At 38.8% G+C, this 18,855-nt stretch overlaps 1 protein-coding gene across 6 annotated transcripts in view; it reads left to right on the top strand.

Annotated features, from left to right (window-relative positions):
* LOC127452154 (gastrula zinc finger protein XlCGF8.2DB-like) overlaps positions 1-18,855 on the top strand; it is a 467,064-nt gene that overhangs the window by 309,899 nt on the left and 138,310 nt on the right. For 2 of the 6 annotated variants that reach the window (XM_051717430.1, XM_051717429.1), the window contains exon 2: positions 7,519-13,473. The exons of the other annotated variants lie outside the window; for them this stretch is intronic. In XM_051717430.1, the coding sequence (XP_051573390.1) occupies positions 7,519-8,552 (1,034 nt within the window). In that variant the 3' untranslated portion in view covers positions 8,553-13,473. Of the gene's footprint in view, positions 1-7,518; positions 13,474-18,855 lie in introns of those variants that run through there. 6 annotated transcript variants of the gene reach the window in all.

The raw sequence follows: 18,855 nt of genomic DNA, 5'->3' as shown, positions 1-18,855 counted from the left end.
AAAATGCACATGAATAAAAAATCCATTAGGTATAATAATATAAAATATGAGCATATTTATAAAATAAAAAAAAAGCACTGACTTACAATTGTTTGGATATACAGTTTGATTTAATTCTTATAAAACTATAAATATAAGCCTTTGTTTATGCTTAGTATGTTTGCTTCTTTGAATATGAATTCTCTAGACTTTTCTGTTGCTAGTATTGTTCCTGTTGACATATTCGAAGCAGAACGTGTCCCTCTCAGCGGCTTTTTTTCAACTCCTTCGACTGCTACTGGCAAATCTCAAATCCTAAATTGATCGGATAAGGCAAGGCACAGTTGATATTGAACACACTTGAAGGAAAAGTTAACACAAAAATGAGAATTCCCTCATCATTTACTCAACCTCATGACATCGCAGATGTATATGACTTTCTTCTTCTGAACACAAACGTTGATTTTTAGAAGAATATTTCAGTTCTGTTGGTCTATAAAATGAAAGTGAAATGTGTCCAAAACTTTGAAGCTCCAAAAAGCACATAAAAGCTGCATAAAAGTATTCCATAAGACTCCAGTAGTTAAATACTTGTCTTCAGAAACCGTATGATAGGTGTGGGTGAAAAACAGATCAATATTTAGCCTGAATTCTTTTGTACTATAAATCTCCATTTTCGACCAACCCTCCGATGTGCGTTCGAGAGGACCGAGTTCTTCATTTGTTTTTTGGCGATTTGCAGTCTTTGTGCATATCGCCACCTACTGGGCTGTTGTGCAAATATTATTTATTTGTTCTATAAATGATGATAGATTTATTCCTTTAATCACTCCATATAAACGACCACTCATATATAGGCTTGCCACGGTATACAGTGTTACCGGTAACAGTCAATACATAGGATGTCACCGATGCAAATTTTTCGGTAAAATGGCTAAACATTATGAAAGAAACTTAATGACAACAGTTCCTATATTAATAGCCAAACGAATAGAATTGCCTACATAAAGTCGCCTAACGAGTTTGCAACTCATAAATAAACCTAAATGAATGCACTGAAAGCCAGTTGTTCTTTATCAATAATCAAAATTACTGTCTTCACGCACTTAGAAAAGACGTTACTTTTAATTGACAGCAACAACTGTGCGAGGCGGGACATGGTTTGCCCCATATTTTAGAAATTCGCAGGCACCCAAACTGCATCTGGACGTGTCGCAAATTTAGAGAAATTGACATGAAACACAGACACCTTCAGCGTGATTTGGAGATGCATCCAGCTGCATACTCACATCAGGTTCAACTATTGGTGAGCTGTGTGAGATAACACGGACGCTACATGACCGAAGCGGCTGTGGGGGAAAGATCAAGTAAGATCAATACCATTCTGCGCACGTTTTCTGTCATGTTTCCATCAAAAGAAATTAGTCAGATATTTAGTTAAAAATATAGCATTCGAGTGTATTGTAATTGTTTCCCATCATTGTGATTCCAAAATAACGGTAAACCCATATTCATGACGGAAGATAGAGAGAGACTCAAATGACTGTGGAAAAACTGCAGCACTTTTAAAAAACTGTAATATAAGGAGAAATACACCACTTTCATGTAAAGAGTTTTCTGTTAAAAAAAACAAAAACCTTATTAACATTTACACAGATGGTGGCCCTAAAAGGCCAAATGTATTTTTTGAGATACCATTTTAGCACGTTAGTCAAATACTGTAAACGGATGAGCCCAATTTTAAATGGAGAGCACTTTTCGTTGAGCTTTAAAAACAGAAAAGGCATATTAATTACGGGAAGAAAACCCTTAATGGAAAAAATACTGGCTCCATTGATTCGTTCTTTTGGGAAAGGTAGTGTTTATTAGAAGGAAACGTGGATACAGTTTTTTTTCTCCTTTCTCCCTGGTCATAGCCTTTTTCATTATAGGTGCTGTGGCTGTTCGTAACGAACGCATATTTGCATCCGTCAGTGATGTTTTTCACTTGATTTCCAATGTAATTAATTATGCTCTAGTTGGACCTCTTTGACAGTTTACAGCTTGCCAGTTAAAAAAGCTCAAGGGCGCATTCGGCACCAAGACCATTATCGATATAAACAACTTTTTATTTATTTTTTTATCCCCTTTTCTCCCAATTTGGAATGCCCAATTCCCACTACTTAGTAGGTCCTCGTGGTGGCGCGGTTACTCACCTCATTCCGGGTGGCGGCGGACAAGTCTCAGATGCCTCCGCTTCTGAGACTGTCAATCCACGCATCTTATCATTTGGCTCATTGTGCATGACACCGCGGGAAAGGAGGTCCCTAGCAACAGGGCCAATTTGGTTGCTTAGGAGACCTGGCTGGAGTCACTCAGCACACCCTGGATTCGAACTCGTGACTCCAGGGATGGTATTCAGCGTCAATACTCGCTGAGCTACGCAGACCCCCTAATTTCAGAGGCTTTTTGTGGAGTTAGGATGAAAATAAATTGCATTTTGAACTGTTCTGAGACCAGTACAGATAGACAGCACACTGGGTGCATTCACTCCTAAAATTTGACCAAAAGTTCAGTTTCAGGCTGAAGATGATATTTGGACCACTCAACGTGTTTGGCAGTCATGGAACAATGGTAATCAGTACATAGATTCAGAATTTATAATGTATAATTTTATTTTAACTTTGGCAGTGATTGGATGATGCTGGCCATTACTTTGAATCAGAATTAGTTAGGCTAATTTCTGATATAATGTCTGTAATGTTTTTTTCAATTAACATTTTATATTGATTCATAGACATATAGCAAAGAAAAAACACAACATATATACACTGAATCAACATTTAACATTTAACCACCACTGTTACCCTTCCCCAATCACAAACCCCACCCTGACCCCCAACAAACACCCCTGTGGTCACAAATAAGAATACACACACAAAAAACAAACAAAAAAATATAATAATCATATATAATGAAAACTAAACTACTCTCTCCACAGCCCCTCCCTGAGAGTCCCCCAAAAACACTTAAGTACTTGCTCCATTTCCTATCAAGCAAATTCCGAACCCCCAGCCTTCTGCTTGACCCCTCCTCGAAAGCAGCCACCCTCCCCAACTCCGCACACCACTCCGGTAATGAGGGCGCTCCATCTGACTTCCATCCCCTTAAATTAATTTGCCTGCCAATCATAATGCTGGTCAGAACCCAGTTTTTAATGTGTTTATCCCCCAAATTTATAACCACCCATCACCTAAAATACAGAGTCTGGGGCAAAATGAAATCTGAGTGCCCAAAACGTCACACATAAAACTCTGAAGCTTCAACCAAAATTCTTGGATCTTGACACACCATCAAAAAACATGGGTTGTGTCTCCATCTTCTGATTGGCATCACCAGCAGGTGGGTGTGTCTTTAAGACCAAGCCTATACAATCCAGAGGGGGTCCAATAGAATCTATGTAAAATCTTGAATTACATAAGGCACACCCTTGCATTTCTAGATGCAGATTTGATGTTTTTTAGAATCCTAGCCCACACTTCCTCCTCTAGTACCAAGTTTAAATCTTTCTCCCATTATCTCTTAATAGAAGTTAAAGCTCCGACCCCCAGACTCTGAATTAGCAGGGAGTAATACACTGATGTCTCATGACCTTTTCCAAAAGCAGTAATCACCTCTCCCAGAGTATCTGCCGCTTTAGGGGGGTGTGTGCTACTCCCAAAAACAATACAGAGCAGGTGGCGCAGCTGTAAATACCTAAAGAACTAAGATCTGGGAATCCCAAAATGTTGAACCAAATTTTCAAAAGATCTGAACACTCCACTTTCATATAGGTCACCAAGTGTAGTAACCCCCCTCACAATCCACTCTGACCAGCAGATAGGGGACTTATTAATACATAATTTAGGATTCAGCCATATGCTTGAGGCAACATTTAAGTAACTGTCCGAATTAAACACTCTGGACACTTTTGTCCATACCGAGTGCAAATGCGAGATAATGGGGGTGTAACTTAACTTCTCCGATTAGTTTGATAGAAAGGCTTTGCAATGACAAAATAGGGGCAAGAACTTCCTGTTCAATACAAAACCAGGGAGGGGCTCTCTCAGGTGGAAGCGACCAATGAGCCAAATGTCTGAGACTGAATGCATAATAATAAACCAAAATCTTGGGTAGGCCTAGCCCACCTTTGTCAGTTGTTACTTATTAAAATGTAATCTAGGATGCTTACCATTCCAAATGAAGGACTTAAGAAATAAGAGATGGGGACATCTACAGGGAGAGATTGTAGCAGGTAGTTAAATTTTGGAATACAATTCATTTTAATAACATTAACCTTCCCAATCATAGATAAATGTAATGAAGCCCACCTGCCCACATCACTCGAAAACCTTTTTATTAAGGGGTCAAATTTAACTAACTAAATCAGACAAATTTGCTGGGATTAAAATGCCCAAATACTTAATGCCCTGTTTGGGCAACTGGAAGGCGCCCGGCTGGAAAGCCGTTACTGGGCAGTGTGATGTCAGAGACAAAGCTTCAGATTTAGACCAACTGACTCTGTATCCTGAGAATTTAGAAAAGGAATGAATAATTCTATGGAGGCAAGGCATAGATCTAATGGGGTCGGAGATGAATAATAAAATATCATCTGCGTAAAGCAAAAGCTTATGCACGACACCTCCTGCCACCACCCCTGGAAAACCATCTTCCCTTCTTATAGTGGCTGCTAATGGTTCCAGGTCAAGGCAGAACAATAATAGGGAAAGAGGGTAACCCTGCCGGGTGCCCCTATCCAGAGTAAAATAATCTGAAATTAATCCATTTGTTTGTACCGCCGCTACTGGGTGTCTATAGAGTAACTTAATCCATCCAATAAAATTATTCCTGAACCTGTATATTTCCAAAATCTTAAAAAGATAATCCCAATCTACATATCAAACATCTTTTCACCGTCAAGTAAGATGGCAGCGACCGGAGTCTGATCATTCGCCACTGACCACATAATATTGATGAAATGCCTAATGTTATCAGAAGAGCTGGATTTTTTGATGAATGAGGCATACTGTATGATCCGGCCCCTAAGAATCACCTTAAGAATCACCAAGCCATGCCCACAGAGGATACTGAGGACCAGTTGGTCTCCATATAAACATTGATTTCAACCTTTAACATTTGTTGGAATTCAGGATTTTGCTAAAGGGATACATTAAAGGGCCAACTATATGATTTCCTTTTTTCCATATGTGGCAACACCTCTAAACTCACCAGGGCATGATCTAAGATGTTTCCAATTGAGCAATCAACAACAGATGAAATGAGGACCTTAGATATAAAAAAAATCTATTCTAGAATCAGTCTTATGGACTGATAAAAACAATGTACAGTCCCTACCGGATGGGTTCAAAAGTCTCCAAATATCTGTAAGACCAAGATTTTTACACATCCTGTGAAGTGTTAGTGTTGCTCTAGGGGGCTTACACTTGCTTCACTTTGATCAAGGACTGAGTCCATCAAGAGATTAAAGTCTCCTCCCAATATTATATCATGAGGGGTGCCAGCGGCTTGCAACATCCCTTCAAGATCCCACATTATAGCGACCATGTGGAGGTTACCCCATGTGACTCTACCCTCCCTAGCAACTGGACCAATTTGGTTGCTTAGGAGACCTGGCTGGAGTCACTCAGCACGCCCTGGATTTGAACTCGCGACTCCAGGTGTGGTATTCAGTGACGTAAGTGTCTTTTAATGTCTCCAGAGCCCGTATGGATTCATTTTGAATTCTTTGACATACTGTCTTCCTAGAACAGTTAAGGATCAGGGTGTATCAAATCTCACCGGTTTATGACACGAAAAGTATTAAAACTAGCAAAGTGCACAGAGCTCACTGTTCACACGTCCGAACCTTGTATGGCGTCACGTTTTAAAAACATGAATAACCAACACTCCTGGAAACACAATAAACAATTTGATGAAAAACATCTGACTTTCTATAGCGTGGTTTTATTTAAAATTTCACAACTTAGTTCCACTGTCCACATATGTGGAGATAAATTTTTGGCTGCTGTTGTAATCAAGCATGTGATGTGCAGTAGTGGGACTGCAGTAGTCAAGCAAGTTTAGGCCTTTTTGTGCTTTATATCTAAGCTACTGAGCAGAAATGTTAAATGTTTAAAATATAGCAGTTGCAATCGCAGAATGACAAATTAAGTGTGATATGATTTTTAAATAAATATATATAAAACAATTTGCCAAATCGTGCAGCCCAAATTTGTTGGAATTAACATGAACAAGACACCTTTTATAGACCTATAGTACATAAAAAATTAAATAAAAACATACTTGACCCCTGTAGATTTTACTTCATTGCACTAACTATGTTTCCATCAAAGCGTTTTTTTTTTTTTTTGCGACAAAGGTGTAGCGCATCAAAAAGTTTACCGAAATAGCTGATGGAAATGCAAATTATCGCTAAAATTTCACAAGTGTCAACATAATATTTTTCAGTTTAATTCTAGAGCATAAACTCTATGTCGATACTTTAAATGTCGTGAAAAACTGGTTTGGAAATGAAAATTGCCGAGAAAATTGCCATTAATGCAAAAATGTTGTGTCACGTGACAGAATTGACCCCAATCGTTAGCCTGTGTTAATCATGATGACATGGTATACATCCTTGAAATCCAATTTATTGTACGTGAAGCATAACTCGCACTGTTATGAATTGGTCTTAACGGTATACCTGCACAGAACTGTTGCTGCAAACACATCTGCGTCATGACTCTTCCAGGAGTGCCAACACAAATATCTTGTATCATGCACCTGTCATCGACAAGTGCACAGAGAACAAATGAATGGTCACTCTTTGCAACTTTAATTTAATCGCGGTAGCCATCCATTTATTTATTTAAGTTGCTTTTCCACACCATTCATAATAATAGACGGCAGTCATGAAATTAGCCCACAATACAAAAAACATATAATTTCTGTGCACAAAGTTGTTTTAAATTAAAAATAAATACACAATACTAGGAGAAATACTTCAGTCTGCTTTTTTGGAACACTAACATATAGCCCAATTCTATTAAATTATTGTTTAGCTTTTGAAAAAATGCCGGCAAAATTCCCTGTATTAAAAAAAATAAATGACCGAACGAAATAATATTGCTCCTCTTCTGATTGCATTTATTTGTGAAATTAAAATGACAGTAAGCTGGCTAATTTCAATGATTTGTCTCAATACTCTCAAAAAATGAGGGACATCTGGGAGGCAAAAGGTACACAATTAGCGATATACACACATTTCTGTACGGAAACGGCTTAAGGGCAGATTTTTTTTGCAATTAACCAAAACTTGTGACAAAGTGTTTTTTCAAGCATGACGTCATCACGCACACTATTTTTATCGATAAAAGGCAACAAGCAGAAAACGTCAAAGTTCACAGACATTTTTTATGCATTTTCACTTTGTCGATAACAAAACTGTGCGAAAAGTGGATGGAAATTAGGTTACTGAGGGTCACTTTTACTGAGTTTTTTCATTTTTTTATTTTTTTTTAGATTTGAGGGAAATTAAAGAGGAAAATCAAGAACCAATTGAAGAGAAAGAGGAAAGTCAAGAACTGAATGAAGTAAAGGAGGAACTTCAGACTCAGAATCATCATCATCTCATAACTGGAGAAAAGTCATTTAGTTGCTCACAGACTGAGAATAATTTCTCACTAAACAGAAGTCAAGCCAAATACTCCTTCACCTGCCCACAGTGTGGAAAGAGTTTTACACAGAAAGAGGGTCTTCTGAAACATATAAAAACTCACACTGCAGAGAAGCCTTTCACATGCTTTCAGTGTGGTAATTGTTTCACGTCTAAAGGATCCCTCAATGTGCACATGCGAATTCACACTGGAGTGAAGCCTTTCACGTGCCATCAGTGTGGAAAGAAATTCTCTCGGAAAACAGATCTCAACAGGCACATGAAAGTTCACACTGGAGAGAAACCTTTCACATGCCATCAGTGTGGAAAACATTACGCAAACAAAGCAGACCTTAACAGACACATGCTATTTCACACTGGAGAGAAGCCTTTCATATGCCTTCAGTGTGGTAAAAGTTTCACGTCTAAAGTAAACCTTAAATTGCACATGAGAGTTCACACTGGAGAGAAGCCTTTCACGTGCAGTCAGTGTGGAAAGAGTTTCACAAAGAAAGGAGACCTTAATGATCACATGAGATGTCACACTGGAGAGAAGCCTTACCCTTGCCACCAATGTGGAAAAGGTTTTGCAAAGAGAGGAGGCCTTAAGGATCATGTGAGATGTCACACTGGAGAGAAGCCTTACACTTGTCATCAGTGTGGAAAGAGTTTCATGAATAGAGGAAACCTTTATAAGCACATGAAAGGCCACACTGGAGAGAAGCCTTTCATATGCCATCAATGTGGAAAGAGTTTCAGTCGGTCACACACCCTAAAACAACATGAGAGCATGCATACTGGAGAGAAGCCATACCACTGCCCTTCATGTGGGAAATGTTTCTACCAATTAAAGTTTTTAAGAAGTCATAGAAAACGTCATTGCCCAGAGTTGTTAAAGTGAGCAAACTGTAGGTAATGCTATGTCATTAGTATGAAATTCTGGAAAACACAAAGATAGAATTTTGCTCCAAAAGTGTAATTCTATCTGAAAGGGCATTTGCTACATTGCATTACCTGTTGTGATGAATCAGCTGTCACTCTATGTTAAATGTATTAGGGAGTAGAGCTGGGCGATATAGCAAAAATAAATTTGTTAAAATGGTCAAATGGCAGGTTTTGAGATGGAAAGATGAAACTAATATTAATCATTTCATCTTTTAATGTGATTTTGAAATTAACAGAATTCAAGTGAAAAAGAAAAAAACTTACAATAACCTGGTTGCATAAGTGTGTGCACCCTTTATAATGCGGCATATAACTTAGTACAGTGCTTCTCAACCCATTTTATGGCGTACCTCTTTCACAACACATTTTGGATATCTCATTTTTTTAACACACTTGATTCTACTGATAGGCTAATAATTAGTGGAGTGCTACATGATCTGAAGTGTCTAATAAGGGAGACAGCTAAAATGTGCAAGTCTTAGTGGTAGTATTAAATAATTGAGAAACACTAGCTGGGTTTTCTTCCAAATGTTTCACATTTTTAAGCACATTTCTAAACTTTTGACCAAAGAAAATGCTAATTGCGCATTTCAATCCACTACATCATGTGCATAATCTTGAGGGAGCAGCTGAATGATCTCCTTGCTTTGGGGATGATTGTATTCGCTGTATTTGAGCAATTGTACAAGGTTTTATTAAATACTGCCATGAGACAATGCAGAATTTGTGTTATATCTCATATGAGGGCTGAAATGGCTGCTATGCCCATATGCCGACAGCCTCCGTACCTGGGAGCACCCGTGCTCAAAATTGCTCTGGCAGATGGTGAGTCCCACTTTAAAGACCAGCTGTGAGTTCAACACTTCTGAATGTCAAGGGCTATGGTCGAAAAATTGTGTACCAAGGTCGGCAGTAGCGGATTTAGGCATGGGCAACACGTGCAGTTGCCCAGGGCGGCCTCTTGCGGTGAGCGGCACGAGGCACCCACACAGACCGCCCCCGGTCAACAACTTTGGGGGCGCGTTGAAGCGGGTTTCGGCCAAAGCACCATACAACCCCACTGTCAACATCTTTGGGGTCGTGTTGAAGCGGGTCTCGCCCAAGGCACAATACAAGCTAGAACCGCCACTGAAGGTCGGACTTGCGCTGCAGTAGAGGGTCACGCAAGTCAGCGTGTCTACCTTGCGTTGGTTGCGCTGTGCGGTTGATTGGATGACAGTCTAGCACAGTCGAAAAACAAATCATGATTATGTTTGCGACGATTATGTAATCATGAAAACTGATGATTACAGCCTTTAAGTCTGCTCCTGTTGTGTCAATGTCTTCTATTTACAATGTGTTTTTGCAGCAGTTAAGAATTCTAACCAATCACAGACATGTCTGTTGAGCAGTGAAATGGCAATGGCCAATCAGACACGCTTAAATTAGTCCTCCGTCCTATCAGCAATTACAACTGATCCTGAGCGCAAGTTTTAAACAGTCTGATGCCAAGATGCTTGTTTTACGTTTCACCTCTGTTCGTGATGGCGCATTAAATTTAATACTGAAGAAACATCACCTGACACTCGAAAAGAAGCTGTAGAACAAAAGAGCAAAGCACTTTATAATTATTTTGGATTCATTGAATGTTACGCCGCTCGTTTGCAAAGTAGATGGTAAGTACACTGCAAACGAGCAATACACCAAAACTAAAACGCTTCCATTCTAATCAAAGATATAATAATTTATTTTATTATCCTGATTAGATCATTTTTAATGAGAGCATTTGCGAGAGTAGAACTCTGTTTGGAGCATCAGTGAGCTTGCACTGAACTGCAGTTCTCAAACAGTGTAAACCTGAAGTGAGTGACAGCTTCAGTCATTGTAATGGGAGAGTTCGTCTCATTGCTCGATTTCTGTGTACAAATTATTAAAAATTAAATAACAGTTTAGTATTGTTAATAAGTAGGCCAATTTGACTGTATAAAATAGCAATAAAGTAATTCAGCTTAACTGTTCTAAGCTTGTTTTGGTGGTGTAGCCAACATAAAGAATATGGCATGAATGGCATATTTCACAAGTCACTGTCTTTATTATCACATCTGCTCTAAAAAGACGCATTTGTCCCGCAGCTGCTATTGGTAGATTTAAAATTTTTACAAATCGCACAAACTCGCACAAACTTTTTAATTTCCAAAGTGCAACCGCCAAATATGATCTAACAATGATCTTACTTGAACAAGATGACCATTGAAGATCTAAGGGGATAAATGGGCCGTCTCGGCACCACAGCGCTTACTGAACGCAGTAACATGGTCAATTTAAATTGGCTGTTAATAAGTTTGAATATTGCATATGTAATTTTATTTACGTGGACAAATGATTTTAGAAAGACACATATTGTATGTTTGATGGTAGTTTTGTATTTTATGCCACCTTTCTCAGGCTTTAGAATTGTGTTAAACGTGTGAGGATGTGTATTTATCAACCTGTTACATGTCACACAGGCATATTGAATCAAGTAAAAACTGGTTTTGTCAACTGTAATTTAATCTTTTAATCAATCGTAATAATCGCAAATACATTATCAAGTGCAATAATTGACATTTATGATTTTTGTCATAATCTTGCAGCCCTACAGCCTAGTATTAAGGCCTTTCTCACAAAACGTGAATTTTCACCATGATTTCTCATCGCAGTGAACATTTTGAATAGAAACAATGGATTAGCCTACTATGAAGCCTTTCACACCTGGAGCGAACATTCACGCACCAACAACGCAAGTTTGTTTGTTTTTTTTTTTGTTTTTTTTCGGTCCGGCAATTAAATGCCCTGACCAACAAAAAGTGAGCTTTGGATTGCGTGCCGGGAGCCGCTATAGTTATCAAAGCCCAGTGCAACTGGTGGTGCTAAAGCACAGAAAGCTATTTTGACCACCAGCATTAAATGCTGAAGTAACTCGAGAAAGAGTTCCTGAACCAGCAGTGATGATGTGCATTTCATTTGCATCAAATGTCTTCAAACTAAAATATTTTTTTCTTATATGGGTTCTCTCAACATGTAACTGATATTGCTGCATGGCTTCCTTGCATCCCCTTTAAAAAAAAAAAAAAAAACCCTCTCTGATCTTACATGGATTGTCTTCATAATGTATTCCATATTGCCTAATTTTTTTGCTTTTGCATTTAATCTTATGAGTTCTCTTATATCTCTAATATATATTGATTGCTTATATAAACTAATATTTATAAGTTGCTTTTTGCTTTCAGAACAATTGCCTACTTGGTATAAATAAATTACCTCTGAGATTATCAACCTGGCATACACGGTCCTTAACATTTCACACACACAAGATCGTGACTCTCAAATCTACATAATTAAAGGTGCACACAGTTATATTTTTCCTCATTACAAAGTTTTACTCTTAAAGAAATTATGTAATTAACTTTGAAACATAAGTATGAAATTATAACCATTAATGAGATGAAGACTTAAGTCATACCAGTAACACACACACACTGGCAGCCAAAAGTTTGGAATAAAGTACAGATTTAGCTGTTTCTGAAGGAAATTGGTACTTTAATTCACCAAAGTGGCATTCAGCTGATCACAATGTATAGTCAGGACATTACTGATGTAAAAAACAGCACCATCACTATTTGAAAAAAGTCATTTTTGATCAAATCTAGACAGGCCCCATTTCCAGCTGCCATCACTCCAACACCTTATGCTTTTTGCGATTAACATTTTTATTGATTCATCTATTAAACAATGAAAAGCAAAACATATACAAACAGAATCAGAATATATAATATAACAATCATACACATCCACTACACCCCTCTCTCCACTGTCCCTCCCCGAGAGCCCTCCAAATAAGCCAGATACTTGCCCCATTTCTCCACAAACAAGTCTAAATTACCCAGTCTTCTGGATGCTCCCTCCTCAAAAGCAACCAACACTTTATCCTTGAGTAATCATGCTAAATTGCTAATTTGGTACTAGAAAATCACTTGCCATTATATCAAACACAGTTGAAAGCTATTTGGTTCATTAAATGAAGCTTAACATTGTCTTTGTGTTTGTTTTTGAGTTGCCACAGTATGCAATAGACTGGCATGTCTTAAGGTCAATATTAGGTTAAAAAAATGGCAAAAAAGAAACTGCTTTCTCTAGAAACTTGTAAGTCAATCATTATTTTGAGGAATGAAGGCTATACAATGCTTGAAATTGCCAAAAAAACTGAAGACTTCATACAAAGGTGTACACTACAGTCTTCAAAGACAAAGGACAACTGGCTCTAACAAGGACAGAAAGAGATGTGGAAGGCCAGATGTACAACTAAACAAGAGGATAAGTACATCAGAGTCTCTAGTTTGAGAAATAGACACCTCACATGTCCTCAGCTGACAGCTTCATTGAATTCTACCCGCTCAACACCAGTTTCATGTACAACAGTAAAGAGAAGACTCAGGGGTGCAGGCCTTATGGGACGAATTGCAAAGAAAAAGCCACTTTTGAAACAGAAAAACAAAAAGAAAAGGTTACAGTGGGCAAAGAAACACAGACATTGGACAACAGATAATTGGAAAAGAGTTTTATGGATCTTAACGCCATTGAGCTTTTGTGGGATCAGCTAGACTGTAAGGTGTGTGAGAAGTGCCCGACAAGACAGCCACATCTATGGCAAGTGCTACAGGAAGTGTGGGGTGAAATGTCACCTGAGTATCTGGACAAACTGACAGCTAGAATGCCAAGGATTTGCAAAGCTGTCGTTGCTGCATGTGGAGAATTTTTTGATGAGAACTCTTTGAAGTAGTTTAAAAAAATGTTAGTAAAAAAGTAGTTCTGAATTTTCTTTTTCTAATTGTAATAGTAATTTTTCACATTATTAATGTCCTGACTATACATTGTGATCAGTTGAATGCCACTTTGGTGAATAAAAGTACCAATTTATTTTCATAAGAGCGAAATCTGTACATTATTCCAAACTTTTGGCCGCCAGTGTAAATGTACATGGGGAGTGACTTGTCTGAATAGTATTAGTCAATTAACTTTAGATAATGATCCAAAACTGACCATACAAATGAATGAGTGCTATTTAAAAGTATAGAATTGTCTAGAATAATCAAGTCCACACACAAATTACCATGTGCCCCATTGAGAGTGAGAACCCCTAATTGTGACCATAAGGAGGTTATCCCATGTGACTCTACCCACCCTAGCAACCGGGCCAATTTGGTTGCTTAGGAGACCTGGATGGAGTCACTCAGCATGCCCTGGATTCGAATTTGTGACTCCAGCGGTGGTGGTCAGTGTCAGTACTCGCTGAGCTACCCAGGTCTACTTAGTCTACTGCTTCTTTTACACCTTTTGACTCTGTGCCATTATGGTGCTGCATCACCCAACTGAAATAGGCACACCTTCCTGATCTGTGGCACATGTTTCCTCTGCACTAAATGTTACAGAATCATTATAGCAGGTTGCCTCCTCTAAGAAGCGAACATGCTTTTTAGTCCCATTGCTGCTAAGCGTTTTGGGAGACATGGCCTCTAGCATAGTTAGTTTAGCCTTTAGATCTGCAATAAGTTCGTTGTGTTCTTTGCACTTTTGAACCAGGGCTAACTGCTCCTAGTAATTTATCTACATGAGATTGAAGGTCTTGTATTTTTGCTTCTGACACTAGTGCCTCAGCTTTCATAACACACAGTTCTTCACTTTCAGCATTTAGGCTTGAAAGTTGATCGGCTATTGCCTAACCGCTTGCTCAACAGGTAGTTTAAAGCCTCAATTATTTCATCATGCTTTGATTTCATTAATTTACTTCCAGTTATGTCCGACCTATCAACAGGCCAGCCGGGGCCAATAGCCTCGGGCCTCAAGCCGCAAGACCAAAATCGATCTGCGTTCCACGCACCCTGCCCATTTCAGAAGCAAGAGGGAAGCTCAAGCTGAGGTATCATGTTATCTACTTATTTAGAATATCAAGTTTATATCATTTGTAAACATTAGCTAGCTAGTAAGACAAGTTAGCTTTGACAACTCACCAGCTGTAACATGCCAAGTGGTCTCTCCACTAACACTTTGTCCATGATCTCGAACCATGTAAAGTTCTTTCATTGGGCACCGCTTTGTCCATTGTGCATTTTAATGGATTTGTACTGTGCGCACAATTTTTAAATTTTTCCCGAACCTATACCATTGTGCATTGGATACACAACCTGGCAAGTTCGGCAAAACTCCGCCTTTGACATTGACCCCGCCTCGATACCCAGTTGGCCTTGTTTGGCCCAAGGGTAATCGGCCAAAAGCCATTGGCCTGAGAAAGCCCAGAGGCACGATAAATCCATGGAAGTGACAGTGCAAATGCAACTGGCCCTGGCACACACTAGCATGCCCTCGTTTGATAGTGGAAATAAGGCTATTGAGTGCTAGAGTCTGGCCTTATGGCCTGTAACTCAGTCGCCCAAGAGCAGAGCCCAGAGAAAAGAGAGACCAGAACCAGAACTGATGCATTTAAACTGACCAATCAGCAGACCACCTTTAACCCCCACTGTATTCATGTTGTGACCATCTGCAGTTCCTAAATATACAAACACATCAGCCAGTAGGCTGATAGATCACTATCGGCACCCTCTGTATGTCTTGGAATGCAAGAGGTGGTCTGTTTTCACAAAGGAATGGGGTTTGTAACAGAAATGTATTTCCTTTGTTAATTTTCAACCCTACACAGAAGTGCTAGTCCATGTTTGCAAAGTCGGATTAACCGACCTAGATTATGTGGTTGTACTGTAGCTCGGCTTTGTCCAGCATTTATACATATTAATCGGACCACATTACACAACACATGTATTTAATTTCCTTCAAATATTCAATTCCACATTATGTCATTTATACTTGGACAGACAGACTGTTGCTGGACTACGAAAAAACCTGCTGTAGCTTGAATATAACTGCATTTTCTGACTGTGTTCAGAAATTACTAAACACATTCAAAGTAATGATCCGTCCACCTGTCATCAAGTGATTCTGATTAATCCTGAATAAAGTTCAGCTGTTTCGGTGGGATTTTGACATCCTCTTGGTTGCATCCGACTGCTCAAGCTGTGGCCTGCAAAGAGTTTACAAAGCATGTGCCAGACCTAACTGTAAAAAAAGGTAGCAAGAGAGGTTCAAAATTTCAAAGCTTTATATATGTCATGGCCATCATCAACAAGTGAAACAAATGGGACACCACAATAGCCACTGTTCCAGGATTGAGGCTGGATCATTGTCAAAGGCGGAGTTTAACTGAACTTGCCAGGTTGCGTTGTGTGCTGGATACACTACAGTTTCAGGAAAATTTAAAAAATTGTAGGCACAGTACAAATCCATTAAAACATACAATGGAAAAAGTGGTGCCCAAAGTGGTGGTTTGAGATCATGGATGGTGTGCTAGGACATCGTCCCGCTGTTAGTAGAGAGACCACTCAGGATACCATGGCAGTTACAGTCGGTGAGTTGACAATGCTAACTTATCTTGCTAGCTAGCTATTGTTTACATTCGATATAAACTCGATATTGTAGATAACTAGATAAAATGATACCTCAGATTGAGCTTCCCTCTTGCTTATGAAATGGGTGGGGTGTGTGATGTTAGCACCGGGACGGGGTATTAGGGCGGGTTTTAGGGTAACACTGCGGGGCTATTGGCCCGATGGTGGGAACGCAGATCGATTTTGGTCTCGCGGCTCAAGGTGCAAGACATTTGGCTCCAGCTGGCCAGTTGATAGCCCTGGCTAAAGCAACTAATGACATAACATCCGTCAACATGCATTCGTCCAAAAACTGATGAAAAGACTGGAAGAAAACTCATCAGGGAGGCAGTTGCTCTAAATAATAATTTATACACAGTAATTTAGGTAATTGTCATTAAATGTCTATCAGTGTCAACAGGGTCCTGAAGTGTATTCATATTAATGGTTTACTTGTACTTTTATTAATTAAATTATCACACTGTGGGACAATTTAAGTTACTTGCATAAAAGCTAAAGGGTGATTAAAAATGAAAGCAGTGTGGAAAACATGCCTTTTATTAGATTTTTACTGTATCTAAGTTCTGATGGTTGCACTGATTAAATAAAAGAGTACTCTTCAGTACCATTTCAGTGTGAATACATATAGAGATATCAAATATTAGGGATGTCCCTATACCGATACTGTTATCGGAATCGGGTTCGAAACTGCGCTCATGTACTTGTACTCGTGCTCGTAAAAATGCTCCAATACCATCTGTACGAATGTCATTACGTAAACATTCAGCACACAAATTAAGATCACGTTATGTTCTAGTGTGATTATTAAACTGCAAAGGCTGCAATTTAATTAGATAAATATATAGTTTGCATGTGTTGCGCGCTTCAAATGTGAGCGCTTTTGAATGTATGGAGCCGGAATTTAGAGCTCCTTGGCTCATACTCGCACGCTCTGTTTGTAGCAGATGACAGCGAGCAGAGCGCTAATTCACTTTGTAGCAATCATAGACTAGACAGACGTCTTCATGCCTTTGATCAGCTGAACCAAACCAAAACGAATCGCTTTAACCTCCTGAGCCCCGGGCGTGAATGCAGTGTGCATTTTCCATTTCCCTTTTTTCATTTCTAACTAGAGGCACCTAATAAACACACACACAATTTTTTTTTTTTTTAGAGCAAATAGTTTTCTTAAAAACGTATGTCCACATATGTGGACAGAGGGACTAAGTTGTGAAATTTTAAATAGTACCACACTATAGAAAGTCAGATTTTTTTTTCATCAAAATGTTTATTATGCTTCCAGGAGTATTGGTTATTTTTGAGACATTACAGACATTACAAAAGAAGTTAACATAAATAATTCTGATTCAAAGTAATAGAAAATCACTTTCAAACATGTTCAAATAAAATTATACATTATAAATTCTGAATCTATTTACTATTTAATAATTACCATTGTCCCATGTCTGCCAAGCATGTTGAGTGGTCCAAACATCATCTGCAGCCTGACACTAAGCTTTTAATAAGAAGTTTGGATTGAATGCACTTTGCTGCACTGAGAGCTATAGGATGGTCCTTTGCTCCCTATTTAATGAATGACTTAACCTCCAGTATGCGGTCTGTCTGCATTGGTCTCAGAACAGTCAAAAATGCACCTTATTTTCATTCTAACTCCATATAAATACTCTGAAAGCAAAATGTTTTAACTTTTGGATGAACCACAGTGAATTTGCTATTGCATTTGCTATTGTTAATGAATAGAACCATATTGTACAGTGATAACAAAATAAAATATAATAAAAATTATATTAGGGGGCCTGGGTAGCTCAGTGAGTATTGATGCTGACTACCACCCCTGGAGTCACGAGTTCAAATCCAGGGCATGCTGAGTGACTCCAGCCAGGTCTCCTAAGCAACCAAATTGGCCCGGTTGCTAGGGAGGGTAGAGTCACATGGGGTAACCTCCTTGTGGTTGCGATTAGGGGTTCTCGCTCTCGAAGGGGCGCGTGGTAAGTTGTGCGTGGATCGCGGAGAGTACCATGTGCCTCCCGTGCTGTGATTCTCTGCTGTGTCATGCACAACAAGCCACATGATAAGATGCGGGTATTGACTGTTTCAGAAGTGGAGGAAACTGAAACTTGTCCTCTGCTACCCGGATTGAGGTGAGTAACTGTGCCACCATGAGGACCTACTAAGTAGTGGGAATTGGGCATTCCAAATTGGGAGAAAAAGGGGATAAAATTATAAAAAAATTAAATAAAAAAAAGACATATATATATATATATATATTAAAATGAAGCGAAATGACCCACAGATGTGTTAATGCTGAAAGTTATTCAAAATAACTAAAGTTTTTTTCAACATTTGAGGGAATATTGTCCCAAATCCTCGGATGTAGACACCATGTTTATCAGCACACTGGCGCGCGAAAAATTTATGCATTTTTTTAAAAGGCATATCAAATGAAACTAGAGATGCTACTCTTTACACCTAAACAAGTTTCAATGAAAAAACATAGATGTTTCTTTCTAGAGGCACTTTTGTTGGCTCTGCGCCCGTAGAAGCACTTCACGGAAATCGACAGCATTCTTGTCATGTGTTATGTGACTCGGTGCTCCAGAAGTTTAACAGTTAAATGACAGTCTAGAGTCTTTTGAACAATATTCAGTCAGTTTAAATTAATTTAAATGATGCGTTACTCATGTGGACGTGGGCTCGCACAAGGTTAATTAAAGATAGTTATGATCTTTGAGTACAAGTGATGTT

This window comes from Myxocyprinus asiaticus, chromosome 14 (genome assembly GCF_019703515.2).
Source record: "Myxocyprinus asiaticus isolate MX2 ecotype Aquarium Trade chromosome 14, UBuf_Myxa_2, whole genome shotgun sequence".
Lineage (NCBI taxonomy): Eukaryota > Metazoa > Chordata > Actinopteri > Cypriniformes > Catostomidae > Myxocyprinus > Myxocyprinus asiaticus.
This window is presented reverse-complemented; position numbering and strand designations above follow the sequence as displayed.